This window comes from Prosopis cineraria, unplaced genomic scaffold, assembly GCF_029017545.1.
Source record: "Prosopis cineraria cultivar Desert tree isolate PC_DT_omini unplaced genomic scaffold, ASM2901754v1 PC685, whole genome shotgun sequence".
In the NCBI taxonomy this organism is placed as follows: Eukaryota; Viridiplantae; Streptophyta; class Magnoliopsida; order Fabales; family Fabaceae; genus Prosopis; species Prosopis cineraria.
This window is the reverse complement of record NW_026556010.1, coordinates 21,448-38,542: the sequence shown is the minus strand read 5'-3', so window position 1 is coordinate 38,542 and position 17,095 is coordinate 21,448. Positions and strand designations below refer to the sequence as shown.

General features: G+C 31.0%; 1 protein-coding gene and 1 long non-coding RNA gene across 2 annotated transcripts; both read right to left on the bottom strand.

Moving 5' to 3' along the window:
* Window positions 1-467: 467 nt before the first annotated feature.
* Window positions 468-3,135, bottom strand: LOC129298019 (uncharacterized). Its single transcript, XR_008590289.1, has 3 exons — window positions 2,970-3,135; window positions 622-695; window positions 468-532 (listed from the first exon to the last, which is right to left on the bottom strand). It is a non-coding gene; the product is annotated as an uncharacterized LOC129298019 (long non-coding RNA).
* Window positions 3,136-6,169: 3,034 nt separating this feature from the next.
* On the bottom strand, window positions 6,170-9,069 carry LOC129298024 (type IV inositol polyphosphate 5-phosphatase 9-like). Its single transcript, XM_054936415.1, has 7 exons — window positions 8,666-9,069; window positions 8,424-8,531; window positions 7,994-8,333; window positions 7,659-7,843; window positions 6,963-7,071; window positions 6,713-6,864; window positions 6,170-6,619 (listed from the first exon to the last, which is right to left on the bottom strand). Exons 1-7 carry the CDS (start codon window positions 8,839-8,841, stop codon window positions 6,484-6,486), a joined length of 1,206 nt encoding a protein of 401 aa, XP_054792390.1. The 5' UTR covers window positions 8,842-9,069; the 3' UTR covers window positions 6,170-6,483.
* Window positions 9,070-17,095: the final 8,026 nt, after the last annotated feature.

Genomic DNA, 17,095 nt, shown 5'->3' with positions numbered 1-17,095 from the left:
TTTAAATAGTAGAAACCTCAGTATTTTCCCTCATTACTTCCATCTGTTGTCTTTTTCTGGTGTTATTTTCTGTTATTTCAGCAGGGTTCAATCAAAGTCTAATTCAACCACACCAAACATGCAAAAACAAGGATTTTAATTCCATTTCCTTCTCCACCGTCAAAATTCCAGCATACTAAATGAGGCATAAGAAGTTAACTACCCAAGAAGCGAGGCCTAAGGTTGTAAATCAATTAAAACCAGTAGCATTGATCTGCTCTAAGGTCTTAGTATCTTCTGGAGAATGTTGAATCTGGTGTTTGCCAAAACTAGAAAGAATATTAATAAAAAAAACATTGAGATACTAACAATTTGTTATGTTATTTCAGTCAACAAATGAGCTCTCCACTGAGAAACCCCAATCCCAAATGCCAAAGTAACTAGGAAGCTTATAAAATACAAATTCAATTCAAGAGAACATCCCAGACCTGATATGATTGCAACTTTGTCATATGTTGTCTGTGTGAACATCAGCACGTAATACTACCTTCACCTGCATTCCAGTAGAGAGTTGAAGCATCAGCACTACACCAAGAAAAAAGGTTTTCGTAAGGATAGATGAGGCTGGTCATGTAGATTCACCAGTGGAAAGCCATCTAAATATTGTAACCCAGGATACGTCTCCACAAGACCTTCTATGAATTCAGTGACGACATCTGCAAACAAACAACAAAGAGAAGGAACATATTTAACTTGCACAACTCCGTATTCCGTAAGAGAACCTGAAGATGAGATGAGGGAAGTACAAGAAAGTACAAAAGCAAAAGAAAAGAGATCCTCCCCAAACAAAGAAACAAGAAAAAACCAAGACTCTCACTCAAAAGAGTTCAAATCGTTTGATGATCGCAAGGGATACCCTCCAAGAAAACATTGTTGAAACCCACAGAGAAGCCATAAAAATAAACCTCTCATGATAATTGTAGTGGAAGAAACTTCTCATTAAACAATTGTGCATTTTGTTCTCACCGAAGACACCAAAAGCTAACAAAAGCTACACATTGACAAATTTCTTGCTAGAGACCCCTAAACTAGACAGCTTAAAGAGTTAATAGATCAACTGGACAAAAGCAACTCTTATTAAAGAAATCAAGCAGCTGATTCAAAATAAGCCATGCCACTTCACAATGGATGGAAAAGTGATTATTTGTACCAGAAGTTCTAAAACACGAACAAACATAAGATGATAAAGCCTCACTACACCTTGGACTTTGAACCAGATCATACAAAAGTTGATAATCTAGAAAGGGCGTTGACATTCCTTAAAAATTATGACAGGAAAAAGGCCAAGTGTCTTTGGGCTTTGAATCAAAAAACCAGTGAAAGAAACACAAGTATAAGAACCCAAAGAATCCTAACTCCAAACATTTCCATCAGGCACAAAGAAGAATGAAACAGAATAAGGATATTCAACAACATAGCAAGGTTTGTTACTTTTGTTTCTTTCACTGGATTTTTTATTCTAGCATTAAGATTTCTGGAAGAGTGAATAACTGAATATTATACCAAAGTTTGTTACTTTGACTGATTTGATATCAGAGATAGGACCATTAGGCACGGTGAATTCTCTTTTTGTTCATTACACTCAGACCTATACCATTCCTCACATATAGGGATTGGCGGAAAATAAATCTTGTCTTCTGTCCTTTAAATTTTGGGACAAATATTTGAAAAGACCAACATAAATCTTCCTTTGTCTGTCATTATTGGAAATTAAAGTTTTTAATTATCTTTAGTTGTTTATCCATTTACCATTAGGTTAAGTCCCACTACGCAAGATAAGGCTTGTTGTTGTTGTTGTTTTACCATTATGTCAAGTGTTTTGCATTAATTAGAAAACAGTTATCCTAGTTGATTAGAATAAGATTATTTTAAATATTTTGACAGGCTCTATGTTAAGATTATTATTTTCAATGATTCTTTAAGGTAGGAGTATTAGATAATAGGAATTGTCAAATATCTCATATATTATAGTTGGACTAAATCCTTCTCATTATCTTTGTTGAGATTTGATTGTCAAAGTTTTGCAGTCTCCCTTCCTATATCTGATCCACTATTTTCATTCAGTAGAATCGAGTTCAGAGGATTTTCAGTCAGACTGCTACTTTTTAAACATTCAATCACACGGTTAAACCATCTTTCACTCACTGAAAAGTTATAATATGTTTATCACATACGCAAGATAATAATATTTTTTAATTTAAACTGCTGTACGGTTCAAACTCAAGAACTGAACTCCCCTAACCCACAGAAATCTCTACCGCGCCACCCATTGCGAGAGAGACAAAAAAGTTGACAAAACAGAGTGCACCCACTACTTAAAAAGAAAATCGGCAGCCAACTGAAGCATTATAAGCAGGGAAATTACTGAGGCAACAAAGGTCAGATAGCAGACAAGAAAAGCAAAGAATGGTTAGCTACCCAAGACAAAGGGGCCTTACCCCGCTGCTAAAATTGAGCCATATTGATTGATTTATCATATTTAAATTGAAAAAGTTAATATAACAGACAAAGTCACCCATATTGATACTATGATATATCCTCCACAACTCAATCGAGGACAAGCACCGAGAAATTCATTATGGGCTCAGTAATATTCAGTCAACGGCCAATGCTAAAAATATTACAGGGACCAACCATGGGATAAAAAGTCAAAACTAAGGAACCAAAAAGTTCCCAACGCAAAGAAGACAACCGAGAGAGAGAATAACAAGACAAAACTTTTACCCGCTCTATCATCAAGTAAGCTGAACATTTTAATCTATCCAATTTTCAGAGTTCAAGTTATGTCCAAAGGAAATTTCTCCAAAAAAAAAAATGCAGATGAATTTTGTTAAGACGCCAAGAACAATGAGCATTCGCGGGGCAAACAGCAACGACCGGAAAAGGAAAAATCCCCAAGACATCGCAAGAGCCAAGAAGGAAATGCAAACCATTGGGATCGTTAATGAGCTTCTTCCCAGGAAAAGCCATGTGGATGAGTCTCTCAGAGCAGCACTGATCGAATTAAGGAGCGCGAACAACGAAAACCCTAATAATGCTGTGCATGAAACAGTAAAAACCACAGGAGCGAGAGAGAGAGAGAGAGAGAGAGAGAGAGAGTGAGGAAGAGGAAGGGAGAGTTGTTGGCTCGGTGGTGTGACCCTTTATATACGAAAGAAAGCGAGGGAGTTGATAATTTGGCTTTCCTTGTCCGAGGCTCTAAAGCAAGAAAAACGCTATCCTTTTCTCCAAAATGTCCTTACTTTTATCTTTATTTTCTCCCCTGCCACTAACTCAAGATAAAATCATTAAATCATTTAGGTGGCAATTAATAGAAACTAACTGTGTAAAAAAATTTACAAATTTATATTATGAAGATCACCAGATTCGAAGAAAGCCATGTTAGGTCCCAGCTCATTTGGATAAGAACATATTAAATTGTACGTCAATGAAATTCCACCAGCACAACTAAAAACATACTCCCTCCATTTTTTATATATAAAATATCTTTAATTAAATTATGTAAATCAATAAAAATTAATTAATTAAAAACATAAAAAAATTTCAATTTTATTTTTAATTATTGTAAATAAAAAATAAATTTTTTAAAGTAAATCAATAAAAGTACTTATATTTTTTTAAATTTAATAAGAGTATAATAATTCATTCATTAAAAAAAATACCAACAACCTCTTATGTTTGGGAATGAAAAAAATTATAAAAGACTTCTTATATATAGAGATGGAAAGAATAACTCTATACACTATACAGCAATTTTATTCATTGGCAAAACTCATAAAATTTTAAATATTAAAAATGATAATATGTTTAGATAATTTGTTTTTAGTTAATTAAATGATAAAAATTCAAATATATCATTTTAAATATTAAAAATGTTCACCTTAATAACACTAAGCGGCAACTTTTTTGAGCATTCAAATTCAATAGAAAAACGAACCAAACTAATCATTGATGGTTAATATTGCAGTTTATTAAATTGTTTATATTTTATATTAAATATTGATATATATCTTAGCAAGGTGGGAAAATGATCATGCATTCAAATCATAAGGTGATGGTCCAGTGGTGAAAGGCAAGGATGATAATAACATATGGTACTCACTTTAAAGATTTCAAATAGATTTTAGAATTACTAAATTCTATCTATACACGTCATAACTTACTCACTACGACATATAATAAGCAAAATAACTTACTAATTATAATATAAAATTTTCATGTAGGTCCAGTCTTGTAAAAAAGGTTAATTAAATATATTAATTCAGCTTGAAGGAGCAAGCTGTAAGCCATTTATTAATAAGGGAGAGAAGATAAGGAATTTATACCGTTGTTATAATGAAAACTAATATTGAAATAATCATTACTAATAAAACCATATTGTTAAGGTCTTATATTCTGCGACTCTATATCACTCCCAAAAATATCATTGATAGATTAGTTTAACTGCGTTCCTATCCAAGCAAATCAAACATTTCTTATGACTCAATCCAAATATTTCTAACTTCATTAGAAAATCCCAGATCTCATCCCTCGTGTATCAGGCAAGTCAACTGAATAAACAAGCACATTATCTCAATGCAAGAAGGAAATCAGCATTCACATTTATATTTGTACTTGGTTGGATGAGTTAACAACAAGAAGGCTCTCACGTGGTTACATTGAAATGGTTGGGGCATTGGCTCTTTTGGCCCCGTAGCTTGTGATATGGATGTAAGAATATTAAAACATCTGATTATGCCAATGACATTTCTTGATTTGTTGACGATGTACTTGGGCAGGAACCATGCTAATTTTCTCTTTTTTCTTTTTAATGAAAAAAACTACTTTTTAACTAATCTTGCCAATAATGAATAATAATGCATAGATGTAACGAAAGAGAAATCACCAGGTGCTTAAATCAATTGACTAAAAAGATTATCTAAGTTAAAAGTTTCAAATTTAAAAACCTATTTGGATAAACTATATTTGGCATCTAGAAAGTATATACTAGCATTTGAGATGTTGAAAATTGTTTGGATATTGCATAGGGAGGAAATTGTGTTTTTTGAAAGTGCTTTTTAAGATGGTTTGGATGTAAATTTAGCAAAACAACTTGACGAAAGATTTAAAAAGTAATATATTATTTGATCATATTATCCTTTTAATCTATTATTTTTTATTTAAAAAATATTATTAATTTATTAAAAATATAATCAGGTTTGAGAGTTCGTCTAGTTGGTCAAACTTTTTTTATAAAAAATTCTCATATATATTTTTTGAATTATGTTAATTTTTTATTATTAATGTATGTTAAATTATTTATTATATAATTTTTCAATATATCAAACTTTATATTTTTTTGTTTTTATTATTTAAAATATCAAATTTTATATTATTTAAATTTGATCACATTTTTAAGCATTTTAAATATATTATATTTATATAATACAAATTATAAATTATTATAAATTAATATTCTATTCAATAATTATATATTCACATTCAAAAACACATTTTACTATTATAATTTAAGTAACTTTTAATTTATTAAATTAACTTTAAAAAATACATTTAAATATAAATTTTATCATAACAACTTACAAACACGTACTATAAAATATAGTATACAGTAGCAATTAAAATTCTTAATGAGAAGGATGTCCCAAGAAAACTACCTGCAAAGTGCAAACTGTCTACCATATTACGGTTTTGAAACTTCCTTCTCTTGACCTTATGGAAATTTTAACTTTATCACAATCAGGTTGCTTTGGAAATATCTGAGCCAAATCAAAATCAAGAGATAGAGGGGGCAATGTGTTGTCAAAAATACTGTTCTTTGAAGGGATCCCAAACTGATATCTGAACTTTCTCAGTATTTATTGCTAGAAAACAAAACCTTCATGTGGCCCTTGTTCTATTGTTTAGGCTAACTGGAAGTCTGTCCCTAGCCAAAACTAGGTTATCATGTTCTGACATGCCACACCGTGGTGTAAGAGTTCAAAATCTTGATCTTCGTCCCCGATAAAATGAATTTTCCACATCCTTGAATATCTCACCACTATTCTGATTAACCGTTTTCACGGACCTGAGATCTCGAATTCTAGATTGTTTGATGCTAATAAAGAAATATGTCATAATCCACAAACCAGTGTGAAATTTCAATGAACCCAATTTCCATTAATCACATGTAGTTTCTGTTGTCAAAAGGATGCAGAAACAGAAACCTCCCTACAAAATATTTTCGTTCCCAGGCTCGGGAAATTGAGCCTACTTTTGTTTTTGGATTCTATGCCATCTAATCAACGGGGGAAAAAAGTTTATTCTGATTCGACAGCTAATCACATCTCGCAGAGAATTGAGTGATCACTTGAATGCCTTTCTAGAACCTAAAGACATCAATTGATAAAGGCACAATGGAAAGAAACTCAAATCTCTTGGACGAATTGCCTTTGAAAAGTCGTTGAATCACCTACTGGTTCCTACGATCCTAATGTCCGCTGTGAACATGGCTCGCACAGGCCTATGATCGGAAAGTCTTGACTCGCTTCTGTCGTACTTGGTTTGCTTCATTCCATGTCCAAACCATATAATTCGATCACACCTGTATTATACACTTCTTGTAGTTAGCCTGCCACCTGTTTGCTTTATTGCTTCATTCACATATGAAAGCGTTTAGGTTTATGTTATTGCTTACCACGCCGGGGCACGTCTCTTTTCGCGAGTACGGGAATGATCAAACGCAATATAATCTTCTGAATTTGGATAGTATTTGTACGTGGGTGGAAATTCTATGGCTCCTTCTTGCCAACCTTTGAATACATTGCCCTCCGTGAGCTCCATCTTGAGCTATATTTTTTCATTTTTTCAAGGGTTTTTAAATTTTTGAACAACAGTACTACGATAACTGACAATACTAGAGGAAGTAGTAAGATAATATGCTTCACCTGGTCATTTTTCAACAAGGCGTTCCAGTCTCTTCTCTTGACCAATGATAGTGTTGCAGAGTCTGGCAGGTAGATCCTGTAATTCAAGTCACCGAGCCAGATCACTCGGCTGCAAAGAAACAGGTAAAAATTTCAGTGAGGCCTTCAAATATGTACAACTTTATGATACTTGAAGTGAATATTAAAACTCCCTCAGACAGAGACTGATAAAGGTTTAGCGTTACATGAACACTTGTTGCAAAAGATATTATTCTGAAATCATTATCTTAAACCATCAAACAGAAGGTTTTTAGTTGGTTTCCGATATTTTTGTCTTGGAATTTTTTCTGGTGAAGTGTCTAGCAATTTGATGTTGATGCTATGGAAATGGGTTACAACCCACAATTAAGTGGTCTTCACCTTATGCTTTGGAAAATAACATTCATTAATATAAAACTGTACGAGAGGTAAGTCACAACGGAAAAGAAAACAAGGGAACCCGTGGGCACAAGTGCCACCAGGTTACGTTACAGAATTTCTATTCTTAATAGTATATTTCAGTTGCTGTCAACCAACGGTTCCTAATAGTTAGGTGCCTTCTCTTTTCCTTTTCACAGTTTTACCTTTCCCCTATCTAAATCTTATCATGTGAGGATGAGATTTGGTAATGTCGAGAAAATGACAGTTTCCTACTATACTTATCCTACGTATACTTACTCGTGATCGAGAATTTTTTGGGGCAAATTTTGCTGAAGACCAGCAGGGAAGCTTGTCTGGGACATAATATCAGTTGCATTGGCGTTTCTTTGTCTTCGGTCTACTTCTGTCCCTCCAGAAGCTAGATGACTACACACAAAGCAGAAGCTTGTTTCATGCAAGCAAAATCTAATTGATATTGAGCCCTGTGTTCCAAGATGAAGAAAGTATCTAAGAGATCATTCTAAGTTTCAAAAAATTCTATCTGAAGGGTTATCTATATCTAATTATCTATATTCTATACAACTTAAAGAAAACCAAACTTCATAGCTTCCTCTCTACGTGTAAGAACACACCTTGTTTCCCAAAGAGCCCATGATTCCGCAGCCAACTGAAGAGACGCTCAGGTGACTGATATGTTGATAGAGGTCACTTCGAATCCACACAGTCATGAACATTCCCACCAGTTGTCCGCTTGCGATGCACCGAAAATCTTCTCCACGTTCATCTTCAGCACAAACAGGTTCCTTCATAGGATATATTTTTTGGGGTTCTGTTGTTTTGTTGTCTTGAACCAGCTTTCTTGGCCTTCTATTGTTAAGGGCTGCTGCAATCAGAGAATTCCATTTCTTGCTAGCTTTTCTGTCTTGAGGACCTAGTACATTTGCTGCATTAAGAGGCACAATTTCTTGGAACCTGAAACAAAGCAGATGTTATTCGAGTTAGATTATTCTCAAATGCAAACTAAGGCGGCGTAGAAGAAGGTCAGTAACAGAAGAAAAGTACCCCAGGACATATATATCTGCAGAACTATTTTGCATGTCAAGCCAATCTTCCATGTCCAAATTCTCGGGTGGTGCAATACCTCCGACATTCCATGAACCGACAAAGATTCTTGAGAGAAATAATATCCAAATCAGAGTCGTTTCATAGTTAAACATACATGTTACATGTTAGAGAAAATCATTACAAGATTAATGTGGTGCAGAAGCAAGTGAAAGAGAATGTTAACTGAGCTGTTTTCATACTTCTTTGTGTCATGGTGGTGACTGAAGCTTCTATTTGACTCTGTAGATGCTTGATTCAATCTTGAAGATTCTAGCTTCGCCTCTGATGAGTGCGGGTGCTGATCTTCTCCACCGAAGTTATCACTGCTCAATATCTTTCTCAGAATCTTGCTCTCCTTCAACTTGAAGCCCTTCATGATCTTTTTGGATGCAATATATACTCATCAATCATATAAAAAAGAATCACAAGAGAGTGGGAAGATACAGGTCGGCAGATACAAAAAGACACTTAATTCTTGCTCTCTTTTCTTGCTCGCCAATGGTTTTCTGCAACAAATCTACCAAAGAACGGAAGTGACATGCCAGACTAGGAAAAGAAGGCAAGAAAAGGGACTTTTGCATCAGATATCAAGAGAAAGGGGCAAAGGAGGTAGAGAACTTATAGGCATGCAACTTAGTACCGTCCTAAGTAGAATTGATTTACAATTGGTTAAGGGAAAGACGTGGGACAGGACAACTGAGAGGACCCCCCCCCCCAAAAAAGTCTTGATATTTAATTTCAAATTTTTGATCCAATCTAATTCTTTTTCCTTATTTGAAAATATTATCACTAAAGGATCCACATGAAAAATAATTTCTTTTTAAATTTATGTCATTTTCAGGTTACCTCATTCTACCTTAAAGCTCCGGGAAGGTCCCTTGAAATTGCAATCAAGCACAGAAGGCGATAACCTTTTCAAGGAGCCAAACCAATGAAATTACTCTGTTGCTATGTCCCGCTAAACCCAATTCCTAAGCAAATTCATAGTCCATTCGTCTTGTTTGCGGATAAAAGTTTACCTAATAAGGCCCTCAAGCAACATGCGGAAAAATGAGTTTCATTCCTTCCGATGAAGTGAAGCCATTTTAGATTTTTTAACTACTAGCCTGACCAAGTTGTTGAAGAAAGTAGGTTCATACAGACCACTTGGTTGCCATAATTATTAGCCCAACACGAAGAGCTTGGAGGAGTTTTTGATGAGATGTTGCCTGTTGCTTGCTCAGAGATTAACCCAAAATTTGATTTGATTTTGGGTTTATATTAACTTAATGGTCATTTTCAGGGCACTTATTTCGACCCTGCGCCATGTGCAAGCATGAGCACCCCATCACAGCTTGAAGAGTTTATTTTAAGAGAGCAGCAATCTAAGTTGGAATTGCAGTCGGCATCGCCTAAAAGGCTAGCCGAAAGCTATGATTGCGCTGGAAATGATCACAGCTTGAATGAATGAAACCTACAACTACAATCACAAATTGATTATTTACATTTTAAGTCGGCTGGGTTTATATCTCCCATGCTTAATATTCCTCGTTTCGAAATATCTGTGATATTACGCACATAGAGTAAGAAAATTGATAAATAAATTGTAGTAGAAGTAGTATAAAACATAGATCTGCTAGAAAAATTTTAAAATAAACAAGTTTTAAAATCTCATGCACAGAAAGTCTTTCTACCAATAAAAGCCGAGTTTAGTTGAGAAATTGATTTTTCACAACATTAAAAAATTAAGGGTTAAATCTTTATTTAAAGAAGTGCTTGCATTTAGTATTTGATTGTGTCTTGAGCACTTAATAATAAAAACTGCAACCTTATTTTTTTTTTTTAATGTATATGGCAATGAACACTTAAGAGAGGTGCTTAATGCCATTGACGCCATTCATAAAGAATCCTTTATGCTAAGTTAAATTGAAGAATAAAATAGGTTCAACTATTGATACACTTCAAAGTTACTAATATACATATTTTATAATGAAGAAAACTTATATATTTAATTTTATATATTTAATATACATGTTTTCAATTAAAGCAAGATATGAAAATCTTTTATAAATTATTTATTTTATAATAAATTTTTGTTATTAATGTTATTAACATATTAAGATTCATTTATCATAATTTGATTGGATATAAATATATTGGGTAAAAAATGCTAAATACATAAATCTTATCCTTTTATAACATATATAGGCATATAATGTGTTTGAAAGAGAGTGAGGATAATGCATCTTACTCGAATCCGATGCCTTCAAACACATCTGACATGAATTCTAAATTGAAATGCTAATCAGTATGTTAATATATTCAATAAAATCCATATTAAATCATATTCTTCATAAATGCCATAATATTTTATTTGATATAAAATTTGTGATAAGAAACCCCATGAAAAAGCTTTTCTATTTTGATATAAAATTTGAGATGATATCAGATGCAATGCAAGTTACCAAAAATAAGTTGATTGAGATTTTAAAAAAAAATAGCAACGTTTATTTGCATTGAAGAATGTTTAACATTCACATTATTGTTTATGAAGTGGAAAGTGGGTGATCACATTACGTGGTAGGAGTGAATTATTGAGGAAATTGAAAATTGCTTAGCCTAAGTCCAATATAAAATGCTTGAACCACAAGTGTCAAAATACGAACCATGTATAACATATTTATATTAATAAATCCATGCCAGAATTGAACTATGAACGGACCATGTTCTTCTCCAGGCAAAGACAAAAGGATCAAGTCTTGGCGTTTTCTATGATAGCATACAAGAAATTTAAGCATTGAAACTAAATCTATTCATATTGTCAACATTACGTGTGAGTATTTCTCTAAACAAAATTTAAATATTAATTTATCATATTATAAGGGATTAATTTTTGTTGATTTTGAAATAAATTTTTAACAATTATAAACTTTTTAAATTATCAAATATATATGAATAATTAGAGGTGTTTAACTTGTACCTGTCTCAATTGACTCGATATCATCCTGATCATATCAAGATGGATCTCATCCCATTCTGAAGACAATCGAGGCAGGACTTTGCAGAATGGGATAGAAAACGGGTTCAGGACATGACAGGGCATGGAATTATTATCAGGACGTCCCGTCCCGTCTCAAATATTATATATATTATTTTTATTTTAAAAATATACATTAAATATATTAATTATATTAATATACTTTATACTTATATTAATTATATCAATTATAATTTTAATACTTGCAATTTTTATGTAAAACTAAAGTTTTTTATATTAATAATTTTAATGACATAGAGTAAATATGGTGATATCTTTCTTGATAATATATTAATTATATTAATATAATTTATTCTTATATCTATCTATTTAATAACTTTTATTTATATCATATTTTTTGTTTTATTTTTAAAAGAGTAATTAGCTTAGCACATCTCAATTAAAGTAGAAGGATAATGATTTGATATTGTGCTTGGCTTGCATGTTATTGCTGCTCTTATAACCTAGAGATCACTTGTAATTACTATCATAATATGTAGTTATGATTAATGTAATTTAATAATCGACTTTAAATTATTGTGATTTATTTACTTTTATTGTTTTGATTTTAAATTTAATAAATTATTTGATTTAAAATTTTAATTAATGTTATTCTTCAGATCTTTTTTCGACAATGTTTGATTTAACGAGATAACGAGATGTCCTAATCTCATCTTGATTCCGTCTTGATTCCTAACATGATGGGACAACTTTCGAGCCATAACGGGATAAGGGACAAAATTTAATTTTGATCTTTTTTTTGGTATGAGATCAAGACACCTTTTATCTTGTATCCCGTCCCATCCCGCGAATACCTCTATGAATAACTCTCTGTTAACTAACTTCTAATTTCTTTGGCCAAACAAAAACCAACTTCATAATTGAGTAACTCAGCGTAATATGTCAATTGACCTGATCTTTATATTTTTAGAATTATTCCGAAATTTAAAATCATTAAATGTAAATAGTTTTCAATGTTCCCATTACTTCAAAAAAAAAAAGGTGAAAGTCCTGAGTAACATCAAGGCTTACTATGTTGGAAAGCATCCCAGCACGACTCGTGCATTCTTCTTTTATTTTTTCATATTACAGAATATTAGTAAATACAAATATAATAGATAAACTTGTACAAAAAATATAATACGTAAGCTATAACGTATAAAATTTAAAGTACATTTCTTTAAAGGATAACTAAAAATAAAAAATTTACACGAATGTCCTAAAATTTGATTTTGACATATGATAATTTAAATTTTAGCCATCATATGAAAAAAATTAATGAAGCATCAATTATATAAATTAAAGAAAGTATAATTATAAAAAATAAATAAAAGAGATGAAGAAATTAGTCTTTCAATTTTTCTTCAATGTATTGACTTGGTTCTTGAAATTTAATCATTATTAATCAAGTCTTTAAACATTCATAACTATATATAATTATATCTCTTATAATGTTTGTTTACAGCCAAATTGTAAATTTAAAAGCCCAAGCTCAATTCAACTCAATTGACATTAAATTAATTAAAAAATTATTTATGAAGCCTTAGCCACTAAGTTAAAACTATCCATACTCCAACCATGATGAGTAACCATGATGGAGGAAGTGATTCTTAAATTCAAGAAAACTAATGATCATGGGGCTTAGTTACTAAGTCAAAATCATCTATAAATAGAGGAGCCCTATCTTAACAAGAATCATTATCTTCATCAATAAATTATCAATCTCAGACTCCGCATCTGCTACTTTATTTTATTTTTTTATCATATAATTTTGGTCTTTATTTTTCTGTTGTACGGTTGGCATAGCCTGCCACCTCTTTTTTTAATTAATATATCTCTGTTTTGTTGCATCTGCATTAATTTTTTATTTTCCATTCTCATATTCGAGTAAACTATGATAAAAAAACTTGAGTTCTTCACTTTTGATTAAAAGTTAAGTTCTTCCACCTTTTTGAGGCCCTACGTATTTGACATGTCTTGTGATACCCCCTTTTATTTTTGCCAAATAATGTTATTTCTCTTTCAAATTATAATATTAATTATGTATGACAATGAAACTTTAAGAATTTAATTGATAAAGATTAAATTTCAAGGATCGAAATCCAATAAAACTTTGATGGATCAATATTTTAAATATAATTTAATTCTAAAAAAATTAAACTTACCACACCATAATGATTGATGAACTTTCATAATTGGCATTTGACCTAAAAACTTTAATAATTCATCTAAAAATAAATTGATTTAATATTAAGGAAGAGCGCCCCTCAGAGCTCTCAAGTATATACGCCACATTTTTCATTATAGTCATGGGATATTGCTTTGGTAATCGTAATGTGATGTGATGGGACACCAAAAGCTTCCATGCACGAAATTTAAGGAACGTAGTCATGCACTGCACTATTAATGATATTAGGGAAAGAAATAAATACTCATATTTATGTATTTATTTTGAACTGTTGATCTTCGTTCATATGCTACCTCATAGCTACTCTCATGTGGTGTGATCATGATTAGTAATTAAAAAAATATAATGATAATCCGTGAACTGGAAACACAACTAATAATGATGCTAAATTGCAATCAAGCAATCAACCTGCACTTACCAATATTTGACAGTTAAACATATAATTTTTCAAGTTGGAGGCCGTGATTGAGTCTATTGGCATTTGTTATCAACCATGTCAAATCACTTGGACTTTTAATTTTGTTCCAACCAAATCACCCACTAAGCTCCTTCTGAGATTATAGCATTTATTTATACAGCCATGTTTCCTCAACTTTACTACCATTGGCTTATTGAATAGAAGCTGTATATGCCATGCTAGCCTCCTCACCCCTTGCTTTAGAGTGATCTCTCCTTCCTAGAAAAACGCTTTCACATGTTATCTTCTTGTATCATGGAAGGTCTCCACATAGGACCTAGGTTCTCTCTTCCCGATTTCCTCTTGCTTCCATCCTATCTTCACGATGTTAAGTTTATAACTTTTATCACCCAGCATTTGATTCAGACGATAAATGAGTTGTATTAGCTTAATAAAGAATGTCAAGTTTGAATATGAGAATGCATCCACATTAAATATTTGGTGATAAAACTTGTCACTCAAAAAGAATTCTTCTTGACATGATTTAAATCATAATCTAGGCCTTGACATCCCAATTTAAATTTTAAGAATTGCTTAGAATTGATAAAAATTAGAAAGTACATTTAAATATAAATAAATTAATTAGAACACGCTAATTATATATATATATATATATATAAAGAAAAACAAAAAACAAAAGAAAGAAGAGGGAGTGAGATAGTGAGATCCACAATCAAATAAAATAACAAACCCAGGCTCCTCCCTTTTCATTCTGTCATTTCGGTGGACTCTGTGAGCAAGCAGAGAGTGCAAGAGATTTTAAACTTTTTAAGACTACGTAAGTCTTTTAATTTTTTTTAATGATCTCTCTTCTTTGATTTTTTTATGGTAAAAAATTTAAAATTTAAAAGGAAATAAATTTATGATAAATAAATGTGATTGTTGGTAGTATAATAAATATTTAATAATATTATTTTATTGATAAAATTTGAATTTAAAACTTATGAGTTAAATCCTTGACTTCTATAAGTAGATTTTCATTTAATTTAAAAATACAAATTAATTTATTGATGTTTAAATGATTATTTAATATGAGAAACATATTATTATGGCTACAGAATAATGATTTATACTTGAAACCAAGTTTGTAATTTTTAAATATTTTTAAGTATGAATTTATAGAATAAAAAGAAAAATTTTAATGATAGAAATTTTTTGAATGTAAAATTTAACTTATTAGTATTTGTTGATGATTAAAACTTAAAAGAAGAGTTATAATTTTACCTGAGAGTACTAATTTTATATTAATGATAATAATGAAATTAAAAATTTATGTCATACTCTCTACCTCTATGATTAGAGCTGTTTTATTAGTTTATGTTATAATACTATGTTATATGTAGATTGTTTTGTTAGTAAATATTATGGTGGAAGAAAAGTTGTAAGGGGTAATTTATTGATAAAGTCACAAGGTAACTATGCTTTAATTTATTATTAATGTTGCCTACTATTATTTGTGTGATTATTGAGTAAATATGTTGAATATATTGATACGTTTAATGAAAAATTGTGAATATGCCTTTTAAAATATTTTTGTCAAATGAGATGTTATATTATAATACTATTGCAAATGAGAAAATTGTGAAGATTATAATGTTGTATATTTGTACATTGTTGACATGCAATTGTTTAACTTTTATAAGAGGTGTTAGGAGACTTGTTATTGTTGTATTTCTGCCACGTCGTATGCCCTCATTATAGCATACTAAGTGGCTTATAAGGATTTAGGTTAGTTTACCTTTAACCGAGTGAGCGCTACAGCTTGATATTAATGGAGGGATATAATAGTAGTTGTTTGTCATGCACGCATTACAATGTCTTTGGTATTTTGTTGGAATTATATACGTGTTATTTCCTCACTTAACAAACACATATATAACTATTTACATATATTATCATAAATTGGCATTGGTTATTAAAACTTTTAAATCTCATTGCATGGTTAGCAATTTTTAAGATAATAGCCAAGTGTGGCGTGTGGAGGAGCCCATGAGGCTTAGTAATGTGATCCCACTACTCTTTTGAATATTTTGATTTATGATTTTAATGATATATTATTGCTAGGGCTTTTTGGTTTATTGAAAATTAGATGAATCATGAATGTATTGATATGATCATGCCCTTCAAAATATTTCTACTTTTGGTATATTTTGGATGACTATAACCTTAAAATTTGATTTATTTTGATGGTTTAAAATGATATAATTATGAGACCAGATATTTGTCTTGCTTTGGAAATGTTTAAACTCTCTATTTTGCCAATAGGCTTTGGTTTGCATTGTTAGGGAGTATAAGGTTAGAAAAAAAAAATGATATTTTGCCTCTTGGCATGTGGGAGGATAAACTTTATTTGTTATATAATGTTGTACAAGCCCAAGCCAAGCATTATACATTTATTTGTTAATTTCATTGATATAAATTGTATTAGGTGGCTATAACTTAATTATAGTTGTAGATATATATGAGTAGTAATAAAAATATTTTGTGTTATTTGAAAAAGTTACTAGATGGTTATAAGATTTTGAAATACATAATTATTTTTCTATTATCCTGTTTTCAATCTTAAATGGGATCATATGGGCCCTTTCACACTTGCTTTTGTTTTATAAATGCTTGAAATTCTAAATTTTAAAAATAACAATTTAAAGAGTTTAATTCTATTCACCATAATACTACTTATTTATCTAATCTAATTTTTCACCATTTTAGAATCTTTTTCTACCATGGTAATCATTTTAAAATTAGAATATCTTATAAAACTATAATTTATCTTTTTTTATTATGGTAGTATTTCTAGTTAAAGAATCATTTCAGAATAAAAAGGAATTAATTAACTTTTGTTTACTATGATAAACACTTTTTTATCATGATTGAATTAATTGTTTCAGAAAAATTTTAGGATGTTACAGGTATGTGTACATACATAAAAAAGGAAGTTAATGTATACCCTACTAGAAAAATACAAATCA

Bases quoted from the DNA above. Each gene is read 5' to 3' on its own strand.
- LOC129298024 (XM_054936415.1), bottom strand. From the start codon at position 8,841: ATGAAGGGCTTCAAGTTGAAGGAGAGCAAGATTCTGAGAAAGATATTG. The intron at 7,844-7,993 runs GTGTGTTCTTAC...CTTGGAACACAG, and splicing joins TGGGCTCTTTGGGAAACAAG to GGCTCAATATCAATTAGATT. The intron at 6,620-6,712 runs GTAAGCAATAAC...TGTATAATACAG, and splicing joins AAGAGACGTGCCCCGGCGTG to GTGTGATCGAATTATATGGT.